Consider the following 21,727-nt stretch of genomic DNA (forward strand, 5'->3'; position numbering starts at 1 on the left):
CAGCAGCTACTCTTCCTGGGGTCCACACAAAACATGAAATATGACATAATACAGAACATTAATAGACAAGAATAGCTCAAGGACAGAACTACATAAATGTAAAAACGGCACACATAGCCTACATATCAATACATACACACAAAATATCTATGTCAAGTAGGGGAGAGGTATTGTACTGTGAGGTGTTGCTTTTAGGGCTGTCCCCGACTAAAAATCTTGGTCGACCGAGAGTCATCCTGTTCTTTAGATCAATCGATTGGTCGACATGTTTAAACTTATTTTTCCATATATAGACACACACCCTATGTGTTTGAATAAAATCAACTGCATATCCACTGAGCTTGTCTGATGCTTTAAGCACACTGTTTAAATAATTAAGACACATAAATGACTCGAGCCCGATGCTCACCCTGTGTTAAAAGAAATGACAGTGAGTGCCTGTGTGACTGACGCACGTTGTCGCTCTCCTCCCTGCTGCAGTGAAAAGGCACCACAACAAGCAAGTGTTTTATTGCACAGTCCAACATAATTTCATCCATTTAGTTTTTCTTGTTTGTGACGGACAAGTTCTGTTACCGATATCACTCATTTGTTTAGGAAAAACATTCCCTATTCCCTCAACCCTTGCTCTCTTTATGTGAAACATGTAAGCATTGCATGCATGTGACCAATAGGGCCTGACCTATAGCCTATCATAATCACATCAATAAATTGGTTATAACAAAATGGATGTGGAGGACGTGCAAAATAAACTTGAAACGGGCGAGTGTTTACTGGTTGCTCCGGAGGGAAAGGGGAAGTCAGATCTGAGGGAGACATTTGACTTAGTTGTGGAAACTACTGGAGATCAAGAAAAAGTAGGGTATAGGAGCAAGAGTTGCGTGAGTATTATGTGTGCCAAACAGTTGTATTTTTTTTCTGACCATTTGGAACAATTTAAACAACACTAAATAAGTGTACCAGAGAGTCTGTTCTAACGAAATAAATAAATATATAAAGCCTTTATTACAGCAGACTAAAAACTGTTGCATGCATTCGTGAATTGCAGTTTATTTATTGTTCAGGCTAATTATTCAAAGCTCCCTTTTTGTTATTTAATTTTAAAACTAAAATGCTTGATTGCATTTCAAGGCGTGAATGTCTCGTATGTTTGGCATGAACAAATTAATCATTGGTTGATTGATACAGTAGCCTATATATTGAAATATAGGCCTAAGTAAGTTACGGTATTAAGACTAAACAGGACGCTCTCTTAGGCGTGTGTGGGTTATAAAAGGCTACTATACAAAGCCTACTAATGATAACTACATTACTTATTATAATGATGATCATAATAATAATTGTAGTAATAACAATAAGAAGGAGATCAAGAAAAAGGAGGGTATAGGAGCGAGCGCTGCGTGCCTATTATGTGACAAACAGGTGCTATTAGATTATAATATAATTTTTCTGCCTGTTTGGAACAGTGTAAACAACACTAAGTTAAGTAATACCAGTCTGTTCTAATGGAGAGAAATGTATCCAACATTTTGACGTTGCATGAGGCTTCGTGCTCATGGAATCAGTAGGCTATTAAACAAACAAAACAGGCAACTGAAGTCAAATCTGTCTTATTTCTGTAGATATACAGTTAATTTGGAAAGTATTCAGACCCCTTGACTTTTTCCACATTTTGTTAAGTTACAGCCTTATTCTAAAATTGATTTAAAATGTTTTTTTCCCTCATCAATCTACACACAATACCCCATAATGACAATGCAAAAACAGGGTTTTAGATTTTTTTGCAAATGTATAAGAAATAACAAACAGAGCCTCCTGAGTGGCGCAGCGGTCTAAGGCACTGCATCGCAGTGCTTGAGGCGTCACTACAGACCTGGGTTTGATCCCAGGCTGTATCACAGCTGGCCGTGACTGGGAGACCCATGAGGTGGCGCCCAATTGGCCCAGTGTCGTTCGGGGAGGGTTTGACCGGACGGATTTCCTTGTCTCATCGCGCTCTAGCGACTCCGGGCCGGGTGCCTGCAAGCTGACTTCGTCGCCAGCTGGACTGTGTTTCCTCCGACACATTGGTGCAGCTGGCTTCCGGGTTAAGCGAGCAGTGTGTCAAGAAGCAGTGCGGCTTGGCAGGGTCGTGTTTCGGAGGATGCATGGCTCTCAACCTTCGCCTCTCCCGAGTCCGTAGGGGATTTGCAGCGATGGGACAAGACTGTAACTACCAGTCTTCTCCCCTTTACTCAGTACTTTGTTGAAGCACCTTTGGCAGCAATTGCAGCCTCGAGTCTGGGTATGAAGCTACAAGCTTGGCACACCTGTATTTGGGGAGTTTCTCCCATTCCTCTCTACAGATCCTCTCAAGCTCTGTCAGGTTGGTTGGGGAGCGTTGCTGCACAGCTATTTTCAGGTCTCTCCAGAGATGTTCGATCGGGTTCAAGTCCGGGCTCTGGCTGGGCCACTCAAGGACATTCAGAGACTTGTCCCGAAGCCACTCCTGCATTGTCTTGGCTGTGTGCTTAGGGTCGTTGTCCTGTTGGAAGGTGAACCTTTGCCCCAGTCTGAGGTCCTGAGCACTCTGGAGCAGGTTTTCATCAAGGATCTCTCTGTACTTTGCTCCGTTCATCTTTCCCTCGATCTTGACTAGTCTCCCAGTCCCTGCTGCTGAAAAACATCCCCACAGCATCATGCTGCAACCACCATGCTTCACTGTAGGAATGGTGCCAGGTTTCCTCCAGACGTGACGCTTGGCATTCAGGCCAAAGAGTTCAATCTTGGTTTCATCAGACCAGAGAATCTTGTTTCTCATGGTCTGAGAGTCCTTTAGGTGCCTTTTGGCAAACTCCAAGCAGGCTGTCATGTGCCTTTTACTGAGGAGTGGCTTCCATCTGGCCACTCTACCATAAAGGCTTGATTGGTGGAGTGATGCAGAGAAGGTTGTCCTTCTGGAAGGTTCTCCCATCTCCACAGAGGAACTCTGGAGCTCTGTCAGAGTGACCATTGGGTTCTTTGTCATCTCCCTGACCAAGGCCCTTCTCCCCTGATTGCTCAGTTTGGCTGGGTGGCCAGCTCTATGTAGAGTCTTGGTGGTTCCAAACTTCTTCCATTTAAGAATGATGGAGGCCACTGTGTTCTTGGGGACCTTCAATGCTGCAGAAATGTTTCGGTACCCTTCCCCAGATCTGTGCCTCGACACAATATTGTCTTGGAGCTCTACGGACAATTCCTTTGACCTCATGGCCTGGTTTTTGCTCTGACATGCACTGTCAACTGTGGGACCTTATATAGACAGGTGTGTGCCTTTCCAAATCATGTACAATCAATTGATTTTTCCACAGATGGACTCCAATCAAGTTGTAGAAACATCTCAAGGATGAATAATGGAAACAGGATGCACCTGATCTCAATTTCGAGTCTCATAGCAAAGGTTCTGAATACTTATGTAAATAAGGTATTTGTTATTAATGTTTTTTATTTGCAAAATTGTAGAAAAGCCTGTTTTTGCTTTGTCATTATGGGGTATTGTGTGTAGATTGATGAGGGAAATGTTTTGTTTAATCAATTTTAAAATAAGGCTGTAACGTAACAAAATGTTGAAAAAGGGAAAGTGTCTGAATACTTTCCGAATGTGTTGTATATGGATGATTTATAAAGCCAGGCACATTTAACAGTTAGACTATTGATTATATACCTAATTAAGTTGGTTTCCTCTCGCCTCAATTTTCTTAGACAATTAGACTAAGGCAAGGGCTGTTTCCTTGTCTCTGCTGCAGCTGCCTACGCCGCATTGTTCTCAATCCCAATATGTTGGTTAACTTTGCTATTATGCACATAGCAATATAGGGAAAGGCGCCAATTCTACTTCGTACTGAAGATTGTTTCAGAACCGCGGACTGCGACCATATCAACGTAGGATACAGCGCATTTTGTTATAATATTAGTTTTATTAGTGTTGCACCATTATTTGTACATAATATAACCATTTACAATTTCAGTATCACATGTCTTTGAGTGATGGACTGCCATTCCCGTGGCCTCCGCAATGGATTAGTCCACTGAGACAGGCGCGAATCAGATGGGTGTCTTGTGCACCATAAAAGAAAAAAAATAAATATATATATATATATATATATATATATATATATAGTTGAAGTCGGAAGTTTACATACACCTTAGCCAAATACATTTAAACTCAGTTTTTCACAATTCCTGACATTTAATCCTAGTAAAAATTCCCTGTCTTAGGTCAGTTAGGATCACCACTTTATTTTAAGAATGTGAAATGTCAGAATAATAGTAGAGAGAATTATTTATTTCATCACATTCCCAGTGGGTCAGAAGTTTGCATACACTCAATTAGTATTTGGTAGCATTGCCTTTAAATTGTTTAACTTGGGTCAAAAGTTTCGGTTAGCCTTCGACAAGCTTCCCACAATAAGTTGGGTGAATTTTGGCCCATTCCTCCTGACAGAGCTGGTGTAACTGAGTCAGGTTTGTAGGCCTCCTTGCTCGCACACGCTTTTTCGGTTCTGCCTACACATTTTCTATAGGATTGAGGTCAGGGCTTTGTGATGGCCACTCCAATACCTTGACTTTGTTGTCCTTAAGCCATTTTGCCACAACTTTGGAAGTATGCTTGGGGTCATTGTCCATTTGGAAGACCCATTTGCAACCAAGCTTTAACTTCCTGACTGATGTCTTGAGATGTTGCTTCAATATATCCACATAATTTTCCTTCCTCATGATGCCATCTATTTTGTGAAGTGCACCAGTCCCTCCTGCAGCAAAGCACCCCCACAGCATGATGCTGCCACCCCTGTGCTTCACAGTGATGTTCTTCGGCTTGCAAGCAACCCCCTTTTTCCTCCAAACATAACAATGGTCATTATGGCCAAACAGTTCTATGTTTGTTTTATCAGACCAAAAAGTACGATCTTTGTCCCCATGTGCAGTTGCAAACCGTAGTCTGGCTTTTTTATGGCGGTTTTGGAGCAGTGGCTTCTTCCTTGCTGAGCGACCTTTCAGGTTATGTCGATATAGGACTCGTTTTACTGTGGATATAGATACTTTTGTACCTGTTTCCTCCAGCATCTTCACAAGGACCTTTGCTGTTGTTCTGGGATTGATTTGCACTTTTCGCACCAAAGTACGTTCATCTCTAGGAGACAGAACGCGTCTCCTTCCTGAGCGGTATGACGGCTGAGTGGTCCCATGGTGTTTATACTTGCTTACTATTGTTTGTACAGATGAACGTGGTACCTTCAGGCGTTTGGAAATTGCTCCCAAGGATGAACCAGACTTGTGGAGATCTACAATTCTTTGGTTGATTTCTTTTGATTTTCCCATGATGTCAAGCAAAGAGGCACTGAGTTTGAAGGTAGGCCTTGAAATACATCCACAGGTACACCTCCAATTGACTCAAATGATGTCAATTAGCCTATCAGAAGCTTCTAAAGCCATGACATCATTTTCTGGAATTGTCCAAGCTGTTTAAAGGCACAGTCAACTTAGTGTATGTAAACTTCTGACCCACTGGAATTGTGATACAGTGAATTACAGTGGGGAGAACAAGTATTTTATACACTGCCGATTTTGCAGGTTCTCCTACTTACAAAGCATGTAGAGGTCTGTAATTGTTATCATAGGTACACTTCAACTCTGAGAGACGGACAAAAATCCAGAAAATCACATTGTATGATTTTTAAGTAATTAATTTGCATTTTATTGCATGACATAAGTATTTGATACATCAGAAAAGCAGAACTTAATATTTGGTACAGAAACCTTTGTTTGCAATTACAGAGATCATACGTTTCCTGTAGGTCTTGACCAGGTTTGCACACACTGCAGCAGGGATTTTGGCCCACTCCTCCATACAGACCTTCTCCAGATCCTTCAGGTTTCGGGGCTGTCGCTGGGCAATACGGACTTTCAGCTCCCTCCAAAGATTTTCTATTGGGTTCAGGTCTGGAGACTGGCTAGGCCTCTCCAGGACCTTGAGATGCTTCTTACGTAGCCACTCCTTAGTTGCCCTGGCTGTGTGTTTCGGGTCGTTGTCTTGCTGGAAGACCCAGCCACGACCCATCTTCAATGCTCTTACTGAGGGAAGGAGGTTGTTGGCCAAGATCTCGCGATACATGGCCCCATCCATCCTCCCCTCAATACGGTGCAGTCGTCCTGTCCCCTTTGCAGAAAAGCATCCCCAAAGAATAATGTTTCCACCTCCATGCTTCACGGTTGGGATGGTGTTCTTGGAGTTGTACTCATCCAGATGGTCATTGGCAAACTTCAGACGGGCCTGGACATGCGCTGGCTTGAGCAGGGGGACCTTGCATGTGCTGCAGGATTTTAATCCATGACGGCGTAGTGTGTTACTAATGGTTTTCTTTGAGACTGTGGTCCCAGCTCTCTTCAGGTCATTGACCAGGTCCTGCCATGTAGTTCTGGGCTGATCCCCCACCTTCCTCATGATCATTGATGCCCCATGAGGTGAGACCGTGCATGGAGCCCCAGACCAAGGGTGATTGACCGTCATCTTGAACTTCTTCCATTTTCTAATAATTGCGCCAACAGTTGTTGCCTTCTCACCAAGCTGCTTGCCTATTGTCCTGTAGCCCATCCCAGCCTTGTGCAGGTCTACAATTTTATCCCTGATGTCCTTACACAGCTCTCTGGTCTTGGCCATTGTGGAGAGGTTGTAGTCTGTTTGATTGAGTGTGTGGACAGGTGTCTTTTATACAGGTAACGAGTTCAAACAGGTGCAGTTAATACAGGTAATGAGTGGAGAACAGGAGGGCTTCTTAAAGAAAAACTAACAGGTCTGTGAGAGCCGGAATTCTTACTGGTTGGTAGGTAATCAAATACTTATGTCATGCAATAAAATGCAAATGTCATGCACAAAGTAGATGTCCTAACCGACTTACCAAAACTATAGTTTGTTAACAAGAAATGAGTGGAGTGGTTGAAAAACGAGTTTTAATGACTAAGTGTATGTAAACTTCCGACTTCAACTGTATAATACATTTGCGACTGCTTGACTAAAGAAATCTTGGTCAACCAACAGCCTGTCATCCAAACAATCGAACAGTTGACTAAATGGCATCAGCCCTAGCTGCTTTTTCTGTGGGGTTTTAAACCAGTTTTGCTGTTCATTTGAGCAGTATGATATGGGAGTTCCATGCAATAATGGCTCTATATAATACTGTACGCTTTCTTGAATTTGTTCTGGATTTGGGGACTGTGAAAAGACCCAAGGTGGCATGTCTGGTGGGGTAAGTGTGTGTCAGAGCTGTGTGTAAGTTGACTATGCAAACAATTTTGATTTTTCAAAACATTGTTTTTTATAAAAGAAGTGATGCAGTCAGTCTCTCCTCAACTCTTAGCCAAGAGAGACTGGCATGCACAGTATTTATATTAGCCCTCTGATTACAATGAAGAGCAAGACGTGCCACTCTGTTCTGGGCCAGCTGCAGCTTAACTAGTTATTTCTTTGCAGCACTTGACCACATGACTGGACAATAATCAAGATAAGACAAAACTAGAGCCTGCAGGACTTGCTTTTCGGAGTGTGGTGTCAAAAAAGCAGAGCATCTCTTTTATTATGGACAGACCTCTCCCGATCTTTACAACCATTGAATCTATATGTTTTCCTATGACAGCTTACAACACCAAGGAATTTAGTCTCCTCAACTTGTTCAACAGTCACAACATTCATTACCAGATTCAGGTGATGTCTGGAGCTTATGGAATGATTTGTACCAAATACAATGCTCTTAGTTTTAGAGATGTTCAGGACCACCCATTCCAAAACTGACTGCAACTCCTTGTTAAGGGTTTCAGTGACTTCATTAGCTGTGGTTGCTGACGCGTATATAGTTGAATTACAGCATACATGGACACACAGGCTTTGTTAATGCCAGTGGCAGGTCATTGGTGAAAATAGAGGGCCTAGAGAGCTGCCCTGCAGTACACCACACCCTACATGTTTGCTTCCATTAAAGAAAACCCTCTGAGTTCTATTAGATCGCCATATCATGGATTCAGAACTGAGGTTGAAAAGCCATAAAAACTATGGGTTATCAATAACAGGTCATGGTCAATAATATCAAAGGCTGCACTGAAATCTAACAGTACAGCTCTCACAATCTTATTATTATCAATTTCTTTTAACCAATCATCAGTCATTTGTGTCAGTGCACTACGTGTTGAGTACCCTTCTCTATAAGCATGCTGAAAGTCTGTTGTCAATTAGTTTTTTGAGGAAATAGCATATGTCCTCGACTATACACCACTAGTTATTTTACTAAGAATTTTGAAGTCAAGACGCTAGCTAGCTAGCTAGGTTCACAATGTAAACAAAAGCAGCTTGTGTAATTAGAGGATCATTTAGTAAAACCACTATTTAATGAGTACTTGCGAAAATCTGCTCCTCTCCGCTCTCAAAACTACGCACTCTCTGTAGCAGGTAGAAACATCACATTGACACAATGCTGATGGCAAAGAAACGTGACACTTATAGTGGAGCTGAAGTGTCAGTAGGCCTCATTAGCAGCCCCACTCCAGTTTCCTCCATCTTGAAGGAACAATAGTAACCTCAATCCTGTTTTAGATAATATTAGGGTGATCGTGTGCTTACCACAGTTCTCACTTTCTTTTCCTCTTTTTGAAAAACCACAAGGTTTCTGATCTAAAAAGCTTAAAAGAAAAACGATTACTTACAATGCATAATAGTGATGGGGGAAATTGATACAGTTATATATTGGGATATTATTTTTGATATATCGTTTTGACAATATCACAATATTATTTTTGTGCTAGTTGGCTGTACCTGCACCAAAACTCCAGTAGTTTTCTTTTGTAGCTTGTTCTCCATCTTTCTTTTAAATAGGGAGCCAATTAGCTTTCAGCACTTTTGTTTACAAAACTTGTATCCTCATGGCTTGTCCCTCTGCAGCAGACATATGGCGTTTGGAACATCAAATCGCTATAAAATTACACTATCGAATAGCAATAAATCATGAGAATCGCATTGCATATCTTATCGGCACCTAAGCATCATAATATCGTATCAGAAGGTCCTTGGCAATTCTCATCCGTGATGTATAAGAGAGAAACGATGCTTGTGTGTAGCAAATACATAAGAAGAAATAAGACCTTGTTTTACAATATAATATAATACCAGATCATGGAAATAAAGAATACACATTTTTAAATATCAGAGCTCTAAATGTATGAGAGCTCTGGGAACTGCAAGGCAGCAGAAAAGTGGACCTGTTATTGGCTGATGCTTAGGGAACGCCTGTGTTATGAAGAAGATATGGTTCGATAATAATATTGTGAATGTGGTGACTGCTGTTCATCCAGGGACCAACCAGGACCAACCCTGCTTAGCTTCAGAGGCAAGCCAGCAGTGGAATGCAGGAGGCCCAGAGTGTAGTCATTTACAAAGGTGCTGGTTGAATGTTGTATAAACATTAGTGGTGACTTTAAGATCGTGCGTTCACCCTTGGGCCGCTGTAGAGTTCTTAGTTACCCGACATGTATAAATCTGGGAACTGCAAGGCAGCAGGAAATGTGATATTTTATTGGCTGATCTGGTTGAATGATAATATAGAGGACAGATTTGTGAATGTGATGTGACTAGGGCTGTGGCGGTCATGACATTTTGTCAGCCGGTGATTGTCAAGCAAATAACTGTCGGTCTCACGGTAATTGACCGTTAATTAACATAAACACATTTAGCATGTCCTGGCTTCCATACACAGCCTACAAGCAATTTTTTTGAAGTGTAATAATTCCATGTAATATAGCCTACACCTTCACAATAAATCCATTCTTTATTTTAGACAGGTCTAAAGAAGCATGATATGAAGAAAATGTAGTCTATTGCAGAAGAAAAGAATAGCATACTCTGAGTTGTCCTGATGTGGCTATGCCAAATGGCTGTGGGCTACACTAGTTTGTTTAGCAGACAAGATTTGCTTATTATTCCATGGTATTATTTTATAATATGAAGAATACAATTGAACAAACATGAATAAATAAGAAATACTTTCTCCAAACAATTTGAGGGAGTGCGCACATGCTGCTATTCTGTGTTGAGCGGTTAACAAAGAAATAGGTACTCCTATATGCTTAATTTAGAGTTATTAATGTAACTTTAGTTGTTCTACAAACGTTGTGCTATATGTTTTGATTTTTAATGCATTAAAAGGCTGCATGATGAGACTGATTTTGAAAAAAGTTGCTTGAAAGGCATGAGCTCTGCTTTGTTTTTCGCGCAGGCTATACACACTCCAATAGTCTCTCATTCACAATTTGACAAGCACTTGATAATGCCTTGAATTTCACGGCGGCATCCCCTTTGTGGCCGTAATGCACCCTAAAGAAATCCATGCCTTTTGAGCCCGGAGTGCTGCGTTGTGCCCTTCTCCCTGAGTGTGCTGCGCAATCCGAAGTGTCTCTCACTCACACGGCTCTCCTTCACGTGATCGGGTCTTTCTCACAGGCTACACGTTAAGACAGAGACAACATTTACTTTTCGTCAGCCAACAAGATGAGTAGGCCTAACAAACAGCAAAAGCACCTGCCTATGTCAATCTACTATCCCCATAGTACAAAAGTCGACCTATTCTGTGCGAGAAATAAATATTCCAAACATTGTCTGGGACAGTTGTGGGATGCAATATCTCCCAAATTAATACAACCACTAGCATCAAAAAACGTTTTATGTAATGTGGCTGACGCAACAGATCAGAACGTTTAGCTTAAAATGTTGATGAACAGGGCCTCCCGAGTGGTTGGAGTCCAGGCTCTGTCGCAACCGGGACACCCATGGGGCGGCGCACAATTGGCCCAGCTATTTCTTCACATTATAAGTGCCGCAATGCGCACATGGTATAAGTGCGAATGTTCCATTAGCGGAAAACACCATTATCAATAGTGACCGCAAATGCAATTATGCATGTAATGCTTTTATTATAGAGCTGCATTTTTATGGTGAAGATTATCTTCCCCAAACTTGAGACTCACGCGCTACTTATACAGTGGGGAAAAAAAGTATTTAGTCAGCCACCAATTGTGCAAGTTCTCCCACTTAAAAAGATGAGAGGCCTGTAATTTTCATCATAGGTACACGTCAACTATGACAGACAAAATGAGAGAGAAAAAATCATGAAAATCACATTGTAGGATTTTTTATGAATTTATTTTCAAATTATGGTGGAAAATAAGTATTTGGTCAATAACAAAAGTTTCTCAATACTTTGTTATATACCCTTTGTTGGCAATGACACAGGTCAAACGTTTTCTGTAAGTCTTCACGGGTTTTCACACACTGTTCCTGGTATTTTGGCCCATTCCTCCATGCAGATCTCCTCTAGAGCAGTGATGTTTTGGGGCTGTCACTGGGCAACACGGACTTTCAACTCCCTCCAAAGATTTTCTATGGGGTTGAGATCTGGAGACTGGCTAGGCCACTCCAGGACCTTGAAATGCTTCTTACGAAGCCACTCCTTCGTTGCCCAAGCGGTGTGTTTGGGATCATTGTCATGCTGAAAGACCCAGCCACGTTTCATCTTCAATGCCCTTGCTGATGGAAGGAGGTTTTCACTCAAAATCTCACGATACATGGCCCCATTCATTCTTTCCTTTACACGGATCAGTCGTACTGGTCCCTTTGCAGAAAAACAGCCCCAAAGCATGATGTTTCCACCCCCATGCTTCACAGTAGGTATGGTGTGCTTTGGATGCAACTCAGCATTCTTTGTCCTCCAAACACGACGAGTTGAGTTTTTACCAAAAAGTTATATTTTGGTTTCATCTGACCATATGACATTCTCCCCAATCCTCTTCTGGATCATCCAAATGCACTCTAGCAAACTTCAGACGGGCCTGGACATGTACTGGCTTAAGCAGGGGGGACACGTCTGGTACTGCAGGATTTGAGTCCCTGGCGGCGTAGTGTGTTACTGATGGTAGGCTTTGTTACTTTGGTCCCAGGTCTCTGCAGGTCATTCACTAGGTCCCCCCGTGTGGTTCTGGGATTTTTGCTCACCGTTCTTGTGATCATTTTGACCCCACGGGGTGAGATCTTGCGTGGAGCCCCAGATCGAGGGAGATTATCAGTGGTCTTGTATGTCTTCCATTTCCTAATGATTGCTCCCACAGTTGATTTCTTCAAACCAAGCTGCTTACCTATTGCAGATTCAGTCTTCCCAGCCTGGTGCAGGTCTACAATTTTGTTTCTGGTGTCCTTTGACAGCTCTTTGGTCTTGGCCATAGTGGAGTTTGGAGTGTGACTGTTTGAGGTTGTGGACAGGTGTCTTTTATACTGATAACAAGTTCAAACAGGTGCCATTAATACAGGTAACGAGTGGAGGACAGAGTTACAGGTCTGTGAGAGCCAGAAATCTTGCTTGTTTGTAGGTGACCAAATACTTATTTTCCACCATAATTTGCAAATAAATTCATGAAAAATCCTACAATTTTTTTTCTCTCATTTTGTCTGTCATAGTTGACGTGTACCTATGATGAAAATTACAGGCCTCTCTCATCTTTTTAAGTGGGAGAACTTGCACAATTGGTGGCTGACTAAATACTTTTTTTCCCCACTGTATATGCCAGTTAGGCTCTACACCCCTTGTAAAGCGGATGAATGTGCTTAATTTTAAGAAGTTATTTGGCCACTTTAGTTGTGATACAAACCTTATTAAAACATATAGGCCTATGGGCTAGGCTACATGAGGTGTGGGACTATGATTCGAACAAGTCGCAAAAAAAAGGCATTGTTTCTTATGCTGGGCATCATTCACAAGTGATAATATATAATTCACAAGTGATAGGCTAATATTGTCACCCATCAGACTTTTCTTGATTTAATCTTGTCTTTACATATACTAAATAATATGTGTGATATTTGTTTTGATTTAGAATGGAGCATTATCATGCATCTCTATCGAAACAGGGGCAGCGGGTAAAAATAAATGTAATCTAATCTTTTATGGCCTATTTATTTATTGCCTTACCTCCATAACTTACTACATTCGCACACACTATATATATTTTCTGTTGTATTTTTGACTTTATGTTTTGTTTACCCCATATGTAACTCTGTTGTTTTTATTGCACTGCTTTGCTTTATCTTGGCCAGGTCGCAGTTGTAAATGAGAACTTGTTCTCAACTGGCTTACCTGGTTAAATAAAGGTGAAATAAATAAAAAATAAATGAAAAAATATGCACTTAAATAGCGACTGGAGGACGCTTTTCCCCGTGGTTTATTTTCATGCCAGCCAGGTAGGCTATAGTCCTGTTGTAAATATAGTGAGGGAAAAAAGTATTTGATCCCCTGCTGATTTTGTACATTTGCCCACTGACAAAGAAATGATCAGTCTATCATTTTAATGGTAGGTTTATTTGAACAGTGAGAGACAGAATAACAACAACAAAAAAATCCAGAAAAACGTATGTCAAAAATGTTGATTTTGCATTTTAATGAGGGAAATAAGTATTTGACCCCCTCTCAATCAGAAAGATTTCTGGCTTCCAGGTGTCTTTTATACAGGTAACGAGCTGAGATTAGGAGCACACTCATAAAGGGAGTGCTCCTAATCTCAGTTTTTTACCTGTATAAAAGACACCTGTCCACAGAAGCAATCAATCAATCAGATTCCAAACTCTCCACCATGGCCAAGACCAAAGAGCTCTCCAAGGATGTCAGGGACAAGATTGTAGACCTACACAAGGCTGGAATGGGCTACAAGACAATCGCCAAGCAGCTTGGTGAGAAGGTGACAACAGTTGGTGCGATTATTTGCAAATGGAAAAAACACAAAAGAACTGTCAATCTCCCTCGGCCTGGGGCTCCATGCAAGATCTCACCTCGTGGAGTTGCAATGATCATGAGAACGGTGAGGAATCAGCCCAGAACTACACGGGAGGATCTTGTCAATGATCTCAAGGCAGCTTGGACCATAGTCACCAAGAAAACAATTGGTAACACACTACGCCGTGAAGGACTGAAATCATGCAGCGCCCGCAAGGTCCCCCTGCTCAAGAAAGCACATATACAGGGCCGTCTGAAGTTTGCCAATGAACATCTGAATGATTAAGAGGAGAACAGGGGGAAAGTCTTGTGGTCAGATGAGACCAAAATCAGGAGGAGGAATGCTGCCTATGACACCAAGAACACCATCCCCACCGTCAAACATGGAGGTGGAAACATTATGCTTTGGGGGTGTTTTTCTGCTAAGGGGACAGGACAACTTCACCGCATCAAAGGGACGATGGACGGGGCCATGTACCGTCTTATCTTGGGTGAGAACCTCCTTCCCTCAGCCAGGGCATTGAAAATGGGTCGTGGATGGGTATTCCAGCATGACAATGACCCAAAACACATGGCCAAGGCAACAAAGAGTGGCTCAAGAAGAAGCACATTAAGGTCCTGGAGTGGCCTAGCCAGTCTCCAGACCTTAATCCCATAGAAAATCTGTGGAGGGGGAGCTGAAGGTTCGAGTTGCCAAACGTCAGCCTCGAAACCTTAATGACTTGGAGAAGATCTGCAAAGAGGAGTGGGACAAAATCCTTCCTGAGATGTGTGCAAACCTGGTGGCCAACTACAAGAAACGTCTGACCTCTGTGATTGCCAACAAGGGTTTTGCCACCAAGTACTAAGTCATGTTTTGCAGAGGGGTCAAATACTTATTTCCCTCATTAAAATGCAAATCTATTTATAACATTTTTGACATGTGTTGTTCTGGATTTTCTTGTTGTTATTCTGTCTCTCAATGTTCAAATAAACCTACCATTAAAATTATAGACTGATCATGTCTTTGTCAGTGGGCAAACATACAAAATCAGCAGGGGATCAAATACTTTTTTCCCTCACTGTATATGCAGTGTGCTTAATATTAGGAACGTTGAGAAATAAATATAGTTGATGGGATCCTCTTTTTATTAGCGGCCATCACTCTGTTTTCTCCTGCAATTGCACAGCCTATAGAAATGTTGCGCAACATGAGCTCATGGCCTCTCATGAAGTGTATATTAGATTTTCTAAAACATTTGCATTAATGTCAGAGTGATTATAGGGACAATAGAGTGCTGAGCACCAGGCAGTTAGCAAGTTTGGTAGGCTACTAATGACCAGCAGCAGCATCAGAGCTTGGAGAAGCCTAATTACCGTGACTAAATGGTCATGTGGAATTTGACTCCCTTCATGACTCGTGACCACAGGTGTGGCGGTAATACGGTCACCGCAACAGCCCTAGATGTGACTGCTGTTCATGTAGGGATGGAGAAGTATGGAGGCATGGTGTGTGTCCTAAATGCCACCCTATTACCTATATAGTGCACTACATTTGACCAGGGCCCATAGAGCTCTGGTCAAAAGTAGTGCACTATGCAGGGAATAGGGTGCCATTTGGGATGTATCCCATGGAGATATGGGCGTTCTTCTACATCTGTTGCTGGTTGCTTTCTGTGTACAGCTGAGGTTGCATTCCTCAAGCCCTAGCCATTTAAACATTCTTTCAATGGCTCATCATGACATCGGTAGTTTTCATGTTGAATTATATTGTACATTTTTAAAGGCCCACTCCTTAAAGTCACAGAGTGGGCCTTTTTAATATGACAAATACGTCATGGCCAAATTATATCATTCATGATTACTGGACTTGATGAACTCCGAGTAGTTGTTATCAGAATAAGAAGTGGTATTGAGATATTTCCATGTTCCAATTGATTCAAATTAGTCATACAGATTAAGTTTGTTTCATGAGTTTCCGTCTATAACGATGTCCTCTGTGAACTCTCTCTCACGTCATTACAGCATTGACTGTTCCAACGCTATCCTCTCTGAGCTCCTCCTAAATGGCTTGGCCCTGTTTGGCTGCACTCATTCTTTATAGCCTTGTAATCCCTGCCATTGTTTGTTAGCAACACATGCATTCTTTAAAGGGATATCGATTGCTGCTCAAAGGCAACTTTTACATTTTTCCTTTCAAAATTAAAGCACAATTATTTCAGATCATTGCTCATTCAAGAAAAGAACAATATGCCTAGTCTTCCAGGCAATCGTTTGATTGTAATGTCCTTGGCACATACATGTATGCACACTTTTACTGGCGACCATCTACAATACTTGTCAATGAGCCAACATCTGATACGCCCCCTGAAATCTATCTGAGGATCTAGGTGTCTGTCTTTGTGGACCCATTTTGAATACAACCTGACATGGTTTATTTAGAAAAAGAGTGCCACAGCTGCCACATGCACATTATTTAACCTGTACCTGTAGGCTAGTGTGTATTTTGTCTACAAAAACATAAATTATATATCTGTCATTCATATGTTTGTGTTCCATCTATCTTTTCAAGTGCAGAAAATCGTCACATTGCAATAGATTGTAAATCAGGTGTTCTGCAGACTAAAGACTACAAACAATAGCAGTACAGCTATATCAGTTGTAATTGTTGTTTATACAAGAATGATACATTTTCAATGTTGGCTGAGCGTCATGATTGTAATATTTTTTGTTTTTTCCCACTCAACAGGCTATGATTTCTCTGAGGTGCTGCGATGGTTCGGGGAGCGGGTGGACCGCATCATCCTCCTCTTTGACGCCCACAAACTGGACATATCAGACGAGTTCTCTGAGGCCATCAAGGCCTTCCGTGGCCAGGACGACAAGATCCGCGTGGTGCTGAACAAGGCTGACCAGGTGGACAGCCAGCAGCTGATGAGGGTCTACGGAGCTCTGATGTGGTCCCTGGGGAAGGTGATCAACACGCCCGAGGTGGTGAGGGTCTACCTGGGCTCGTTCTGGGCCAAGCCCCTGCAGAACACGGAAAGCCGTAGGCTCTTTGAGGCAGAGACCAAAGACCTCTTCAAAGACATCCAGGGCCTGCCTCGGAATGCTGCCTTACGCAAACTTAATGACCTCATCAAACGGGCTCGACTTGCTAAGGTAATAAGCTGCTACGGTAACTGTACTGTTACTGTACTCCCCACTCTGCCCTGCCCAATCCTGTGCTTTCCTTGGGGGCCTATAGTCCTAATAAGACCATTGTCTGTAAATCACAATGCCGTTTGTCCATATGTAAGTGTGCAGGCACCAGGTCTGAGGTGATGATTACTGATTACATGTACCTCATGCACTGTCTTGTGTTAATTCTGACCGTGGTCATACATGTGTTGTCTTTGGCCCGTTGTGCAATGTGAACATCCTCAGGAACTGCTTGATCCCTGGTTTCCATTATTTCCATTCAGAGCTCTTTTCACTTCATTACATGGAGGAGGCTGGTACTTAAGTCTCCCTGCAGCATATGGAGCAATTTATCCAGAACAGAGGAGGGCCATGCCTGAGAGTGTAGCCTTATCTCTTCTGCAATATTTTCCAACTGGCCAGACAAAGAAACTAACTGAAGAAGAAACTAACTGTTAGAGCCCCCTGGATTGATGATGAATTTACATTTTTTATGGTTCAAATAAATGATGAAAAAGAGGTGGCAAACAAGTCAGGCTGCTCAACTGATTGGTTGACATACTGTAAGTTGAGAAATGTGGTGACTAAACAAAAACAAATTATATTACCAAAAAAAGATAATGTCATAAAACTCAATGGAAAAAGACTTTGAAGTACCTTAAATGATATCATGGCCAGAAAACCCAATTCATCTCCATCGTTCATTGAAGTTGGTGTCATTTATAACAAAACCTTTTGACAGTTGACGAGAGATTAACTGCTTCTCTTCTAGTTTTTGAGACATTTCCAGATTGTCTGCCTAATCAAATAAAATTGAGCTCAGACACCCATACATACTCAACCAGACATGCCACTAGGGATCTCTTCACAGTCTGTGAAGAGGTGTGAATGACGGAGTCAGGCGCAGGAGGTAAAACACAGAAATCAAGAGTTTATTCAGTATACAATAATGTAGCGCATAAAGCGACAGAACGAAACTAGCACAAGGGAAAATCAACCTTGGCTGCATACAAGTAGCTCAACCGAGCTACTCACTCTCACAAAGAACAATCACTCACAAAGGACAAGGGGGCAGAGGGAACACTTACACACAGACTAATGAGGGAATGAGTACATTTACGTCATTTAGCAGACGCTCTTATCCAGAGCGACTTACAAATTGGTGCATTCACCTTATAGCCAGTGGGATAACCACTTTACAATATGTTTTTTTTTTTTTTGGGGGGGGGGGTAAGGGGGGGTAGAAGGATTACTTTATCCTATCCCAGGTATTCCTTAAAGAGGTGGGGTTTCAAGTGTCTCCGGAAGGTGGTGAGTGACTCCGCTGTCCTAGTGTCGTGAGGGAGCTTGTTCCACCATTGGGGTGCCAGAGCAGCGAACAGTTTTGACTGGGCTGAGCGGGAACTGTGCTTCCGCAGAGGTAGGGGGGCCAGCAGGCCAGATGTGGATGAACGCAATGCCCTCGTTTGGGTGTAGGGACTGATCAGAGCCTGAAGGTACGGAGGTGCCGTTCCCCTCACAGCTCCGTAGGCAAGCACCATGGTCTTGTAGCAGATGCGAGCTTCAACTGGAAGCCAGTGGAGTGTGCGGAGGAGCGGGGTGACGTGAGAGAACTTGGGAAGGTTAAACACCAGACGGGCTGCGGCATTCTGGATGAGTTGTAGGGGTTTAATGGCACAGGCAGGGAGCCCAGCCAACAGCGAGTTGCAGTAATCCAGACGGGAGATGACAAGTGCCTGGATTAGGACCTGTGCTGCTTCCTGTGTAAGGCAGGGTCGTACTCTCCGAATGTTGTAGAGCATGAACCTACAGGATCGGGTCACCGCCTTGATGTTAGCGGAGAACGACAGGGTGTTGTCCAGGGGTCACGCCAAGGCTCATCGCACTCTGGGAGGAGGACACAACGGAGTTGTCAACCGTGATGGCGAGATCATGGAACGGGCAGTCCTTCCCGGGAGGAAGAGCAGCTCCGTCTTGCCGAGGTTCAGCTTGAGGTGGTGATCCGTCATCCACACTGATATGTCTGCCAGACATGCAGAGATGCGATTCGCCACCTGGTTATCAGAAGGGGGAAAGGAGAAGATTAGTTGTGTGTCGTCTGCGTAGCAATGATAGGAGAGGCCATGTGAGGATATGACAGAGCCAAGTGACTTGGTGTATAGCGAGAATAGGAGAGGGCCTAGAACTGAGCCCTGGGGGACACCAGTGGTGAGAGCACGTGGTGCGGAGACAGGTTCTCGCCACGCCACTTGGTAGGAGCGACCGGTCAGGTAGGACGCAATCCAAGAGTGAGCCGCGCCGGAGATGGCCAACTCGGAGAGGGTGGAGAGGAGGATCAGATGGTTCACAGTATCAAAGGCAGCAGACAGGTCTAGAAGGACAAGAGGAGAGAGAGTTAGCTTTAGCAGTGCGGAGAGCCTCCGTGACACAGAGAAGAGTAGTCTCAGTTGAATGACCAGTCTTGAAACCTGACTTGTTTGGATTAAGAAGGTCATTCTGAGAGAGATAGCAAGAGAGTTGGCTAGAGACGGCACGCTCAAGAGTTTTGGAGAGAAAAGAAAGAAGGGATACTGCTCTGTAGTTGTTGACATCAGAGGGATCGAGTGTAGGTTTTTTGAGAAGGGGTGCAACTCTCGCTCTCTTGAAGACTGAAGGGACATAGCCAGCGGTCAAGGATGAGTTGATGAGCGTGGTGAGGTAAGGGAGAAGGTCTCCGGAAATGGTCTGGAGAAGAGCGGAGGGGATAGGGTCAAGCGGGCAGGTTGTTGGGCGGCCGGCCGTCACAAGTCGCAAGATTTCATCTGGAGAGAGAGGGGAGAAAGAAGTCAAAGCATAGGGTAGGGCAGTGTGAGCAGGACCAGCAGTGTCATTTGACTTAACAAACGAGGATCGGATGTCAGACGAGGAGAGAGCAGTAGGAGTAGCAGGGTTTTCAGTGGTAATCCATGTTTCTGTCAGCGCCAACAAGTCGAGGGGCTGGAGGGTAGCATAGGCTGAGATGAACTCTGCCTTGTTGGCCGCAGAACGGCAGATCCAGAGGCTGCCGGAGACCTGGAACTCCACGTTGGTCGTGCGTGCAGGGACCACCAGGTTAGAGAGGCAGCAGCCACGCGGTGTGAGGCGTTTGTATAGCCTGTGCGGAGAGGAGAGAACAGGGATAGACAGAGGCATAGTTGACAGGCTACAGAAAATGGCTACAATAATGCAAAGGAGATCGGAATGAAATTAACTAAACATCTGGGAAAGCGAGAGAGCGGGGCCTCCCTCACTTACGTTTCACTGAAACACCCAAATACCAGGTGTGTGTGATTGACAAGACAAGACAAATGGAGTGATGATAAATGGAGCGGTAGTGGCTAGTAATCCGGTGACGACGAACGCCGAAACCTGCCCGAGCAAGGAGGAGGGGCAGCCTCGGCTGAATTCGTGACAGTACCCCCCTCCTCCCTTGAAGCGCAGCTCCAGCAGCGTGCCGACACCGGCCTCTGGGACGGCCAGGAGGACGCGGAGCAGGGCGAGTCGGATGGCGACGATGGAAGTCCCTCAGCAGAGAGGGATCGAGGATATCCCTCACCGGGACCCAGCACCGTTCCTCCGGACCGTACCCTTCCCACTCCACGAGGTACTGAAGGCCCCCCACCCGGTGCCTCGAATCCAGGATGGACCGGACAGAGTACGCTGGCGCCCCCTCAATGTCCAAAGGAGGTGGAGGGACCTCCCGCACCTCAGACTCCTGGAGCGGACCAGCCACCACCGGCCTGAGGAGAGACACATGAAACGAGGGGTTAATACAGTAATCAGGGGGGAGTAATAACCTATATGTGACCTCGTTGATTCTCCTCATGACTTTGAACGGCCCTACAAACTGAGGGCTCAGCTTCCGGCAGGGCAGGCGGAGGGGCAGATTCCGGGTCGAGAGCCAGACCCGATGCCCCAGTACAAAGACGGGGGCCTCACTGTGGTGACGGTCAGCGTTGGCCTTCTGACGACGCACGCCGCGTTGGAGGTGAACATGGGCAGCGTTCCACGTCTCCTCCGCGCGGTGAAACCAGTCATCCACTGCAGGAGCTTTGGTCTGACTCTGGTGCCACGGTGCCAGAACTGGTTGATAACCTAAAACACACTGAAATGGCATTAGGTTCGTAGAGGAGTGGCAGAGAGAGTTCTGGGCATATTCTGCCCATGGCAGGAACACCGACCACTCCCCCGGCCGGTCCTGGCAATAGGACCTCAGGAACCTACCCACATCCTGATTTAACCCGTTCCACCTGCCCATTACTTTCAGGGTGGAACCCAGAAGTCAGGCTGACCGAGACTCCCAGACGTTCCATGAACTCCTTCCAGACTTTTGACGTGAACTGGGGACCTCGGTCAGACACTATATCCTCTGGTACCCCGTAGTGCCAGAAGACGTGTGTAAACAGGGCCTCCGCAGTTTGCAGAGCCGTGGGGAGACCAGGCAGAGGAAGGAGGCGGCAGGCCTTTTCGAAAAGCGGTCCACAACGACCAGGATGGTGGTGTTCCCTTGAGAGACAGGCAGATCAGTTTAAAAAATCAACACTCAAATGAGACCATGGTCGTTGTGGAACTGGTAAAGGTTTTAACTTACCCGCTGGGAGGTGTCTAGTTGCCTTACTCTGGGCGCACACTGAGCAGGAGGAAACTTACACCCTCACGTCCTTAGCCAAGGTAGGCCACCAGTACTTTTTGGTCTGGCAGCGCACTGTACGACTGATACCTGGGTGACCAGAGGA

General features: G+C 44.2%; 1 protein-coding gene across 3 annotated transcripts in view; it reads left to right on the forward strand.

Moving 5' to 3' along the window:
* Window positions 1–21,727, forward strand: part of LOC121539498 (EH domain-containing protein 4) — a 43,217-nt gene that overhangs the window by 11,859 nt on the left and 9,631 nt on the right. For all 3 annotated transcript variants that reach the window (XM_041848043.2, XM_041848045.1, XM_041848044.2), the window contains exon 4: window positions 16,543–16,955. In XM_041848043.2, coding sequence (XP_041703977.1) covers window positions 16,543–16,955 — 413 coding nt within the window. The remainder of the gene's footprint in view (window positions 1–16,542; window positions 16,956–21,727) is intronic.

The sequence above is a fragment of the Coregonus clupeaformis genome, chromosome 25, assembly GCF_020615455.1.
Source record: "Coregonus clupeaformis isolate EN_2021a chromosome 25, ASM2061545v1, whole genome shotgun sequence".
In the NCBI taxonomy this organism is placed as follows: domain Eukaryota; kingdom Metazoa; phylum Chordata; class Actinopteri; order Salmoniformes; family Salmonidae; genus Coregonus; species Coregonus clupeaformis.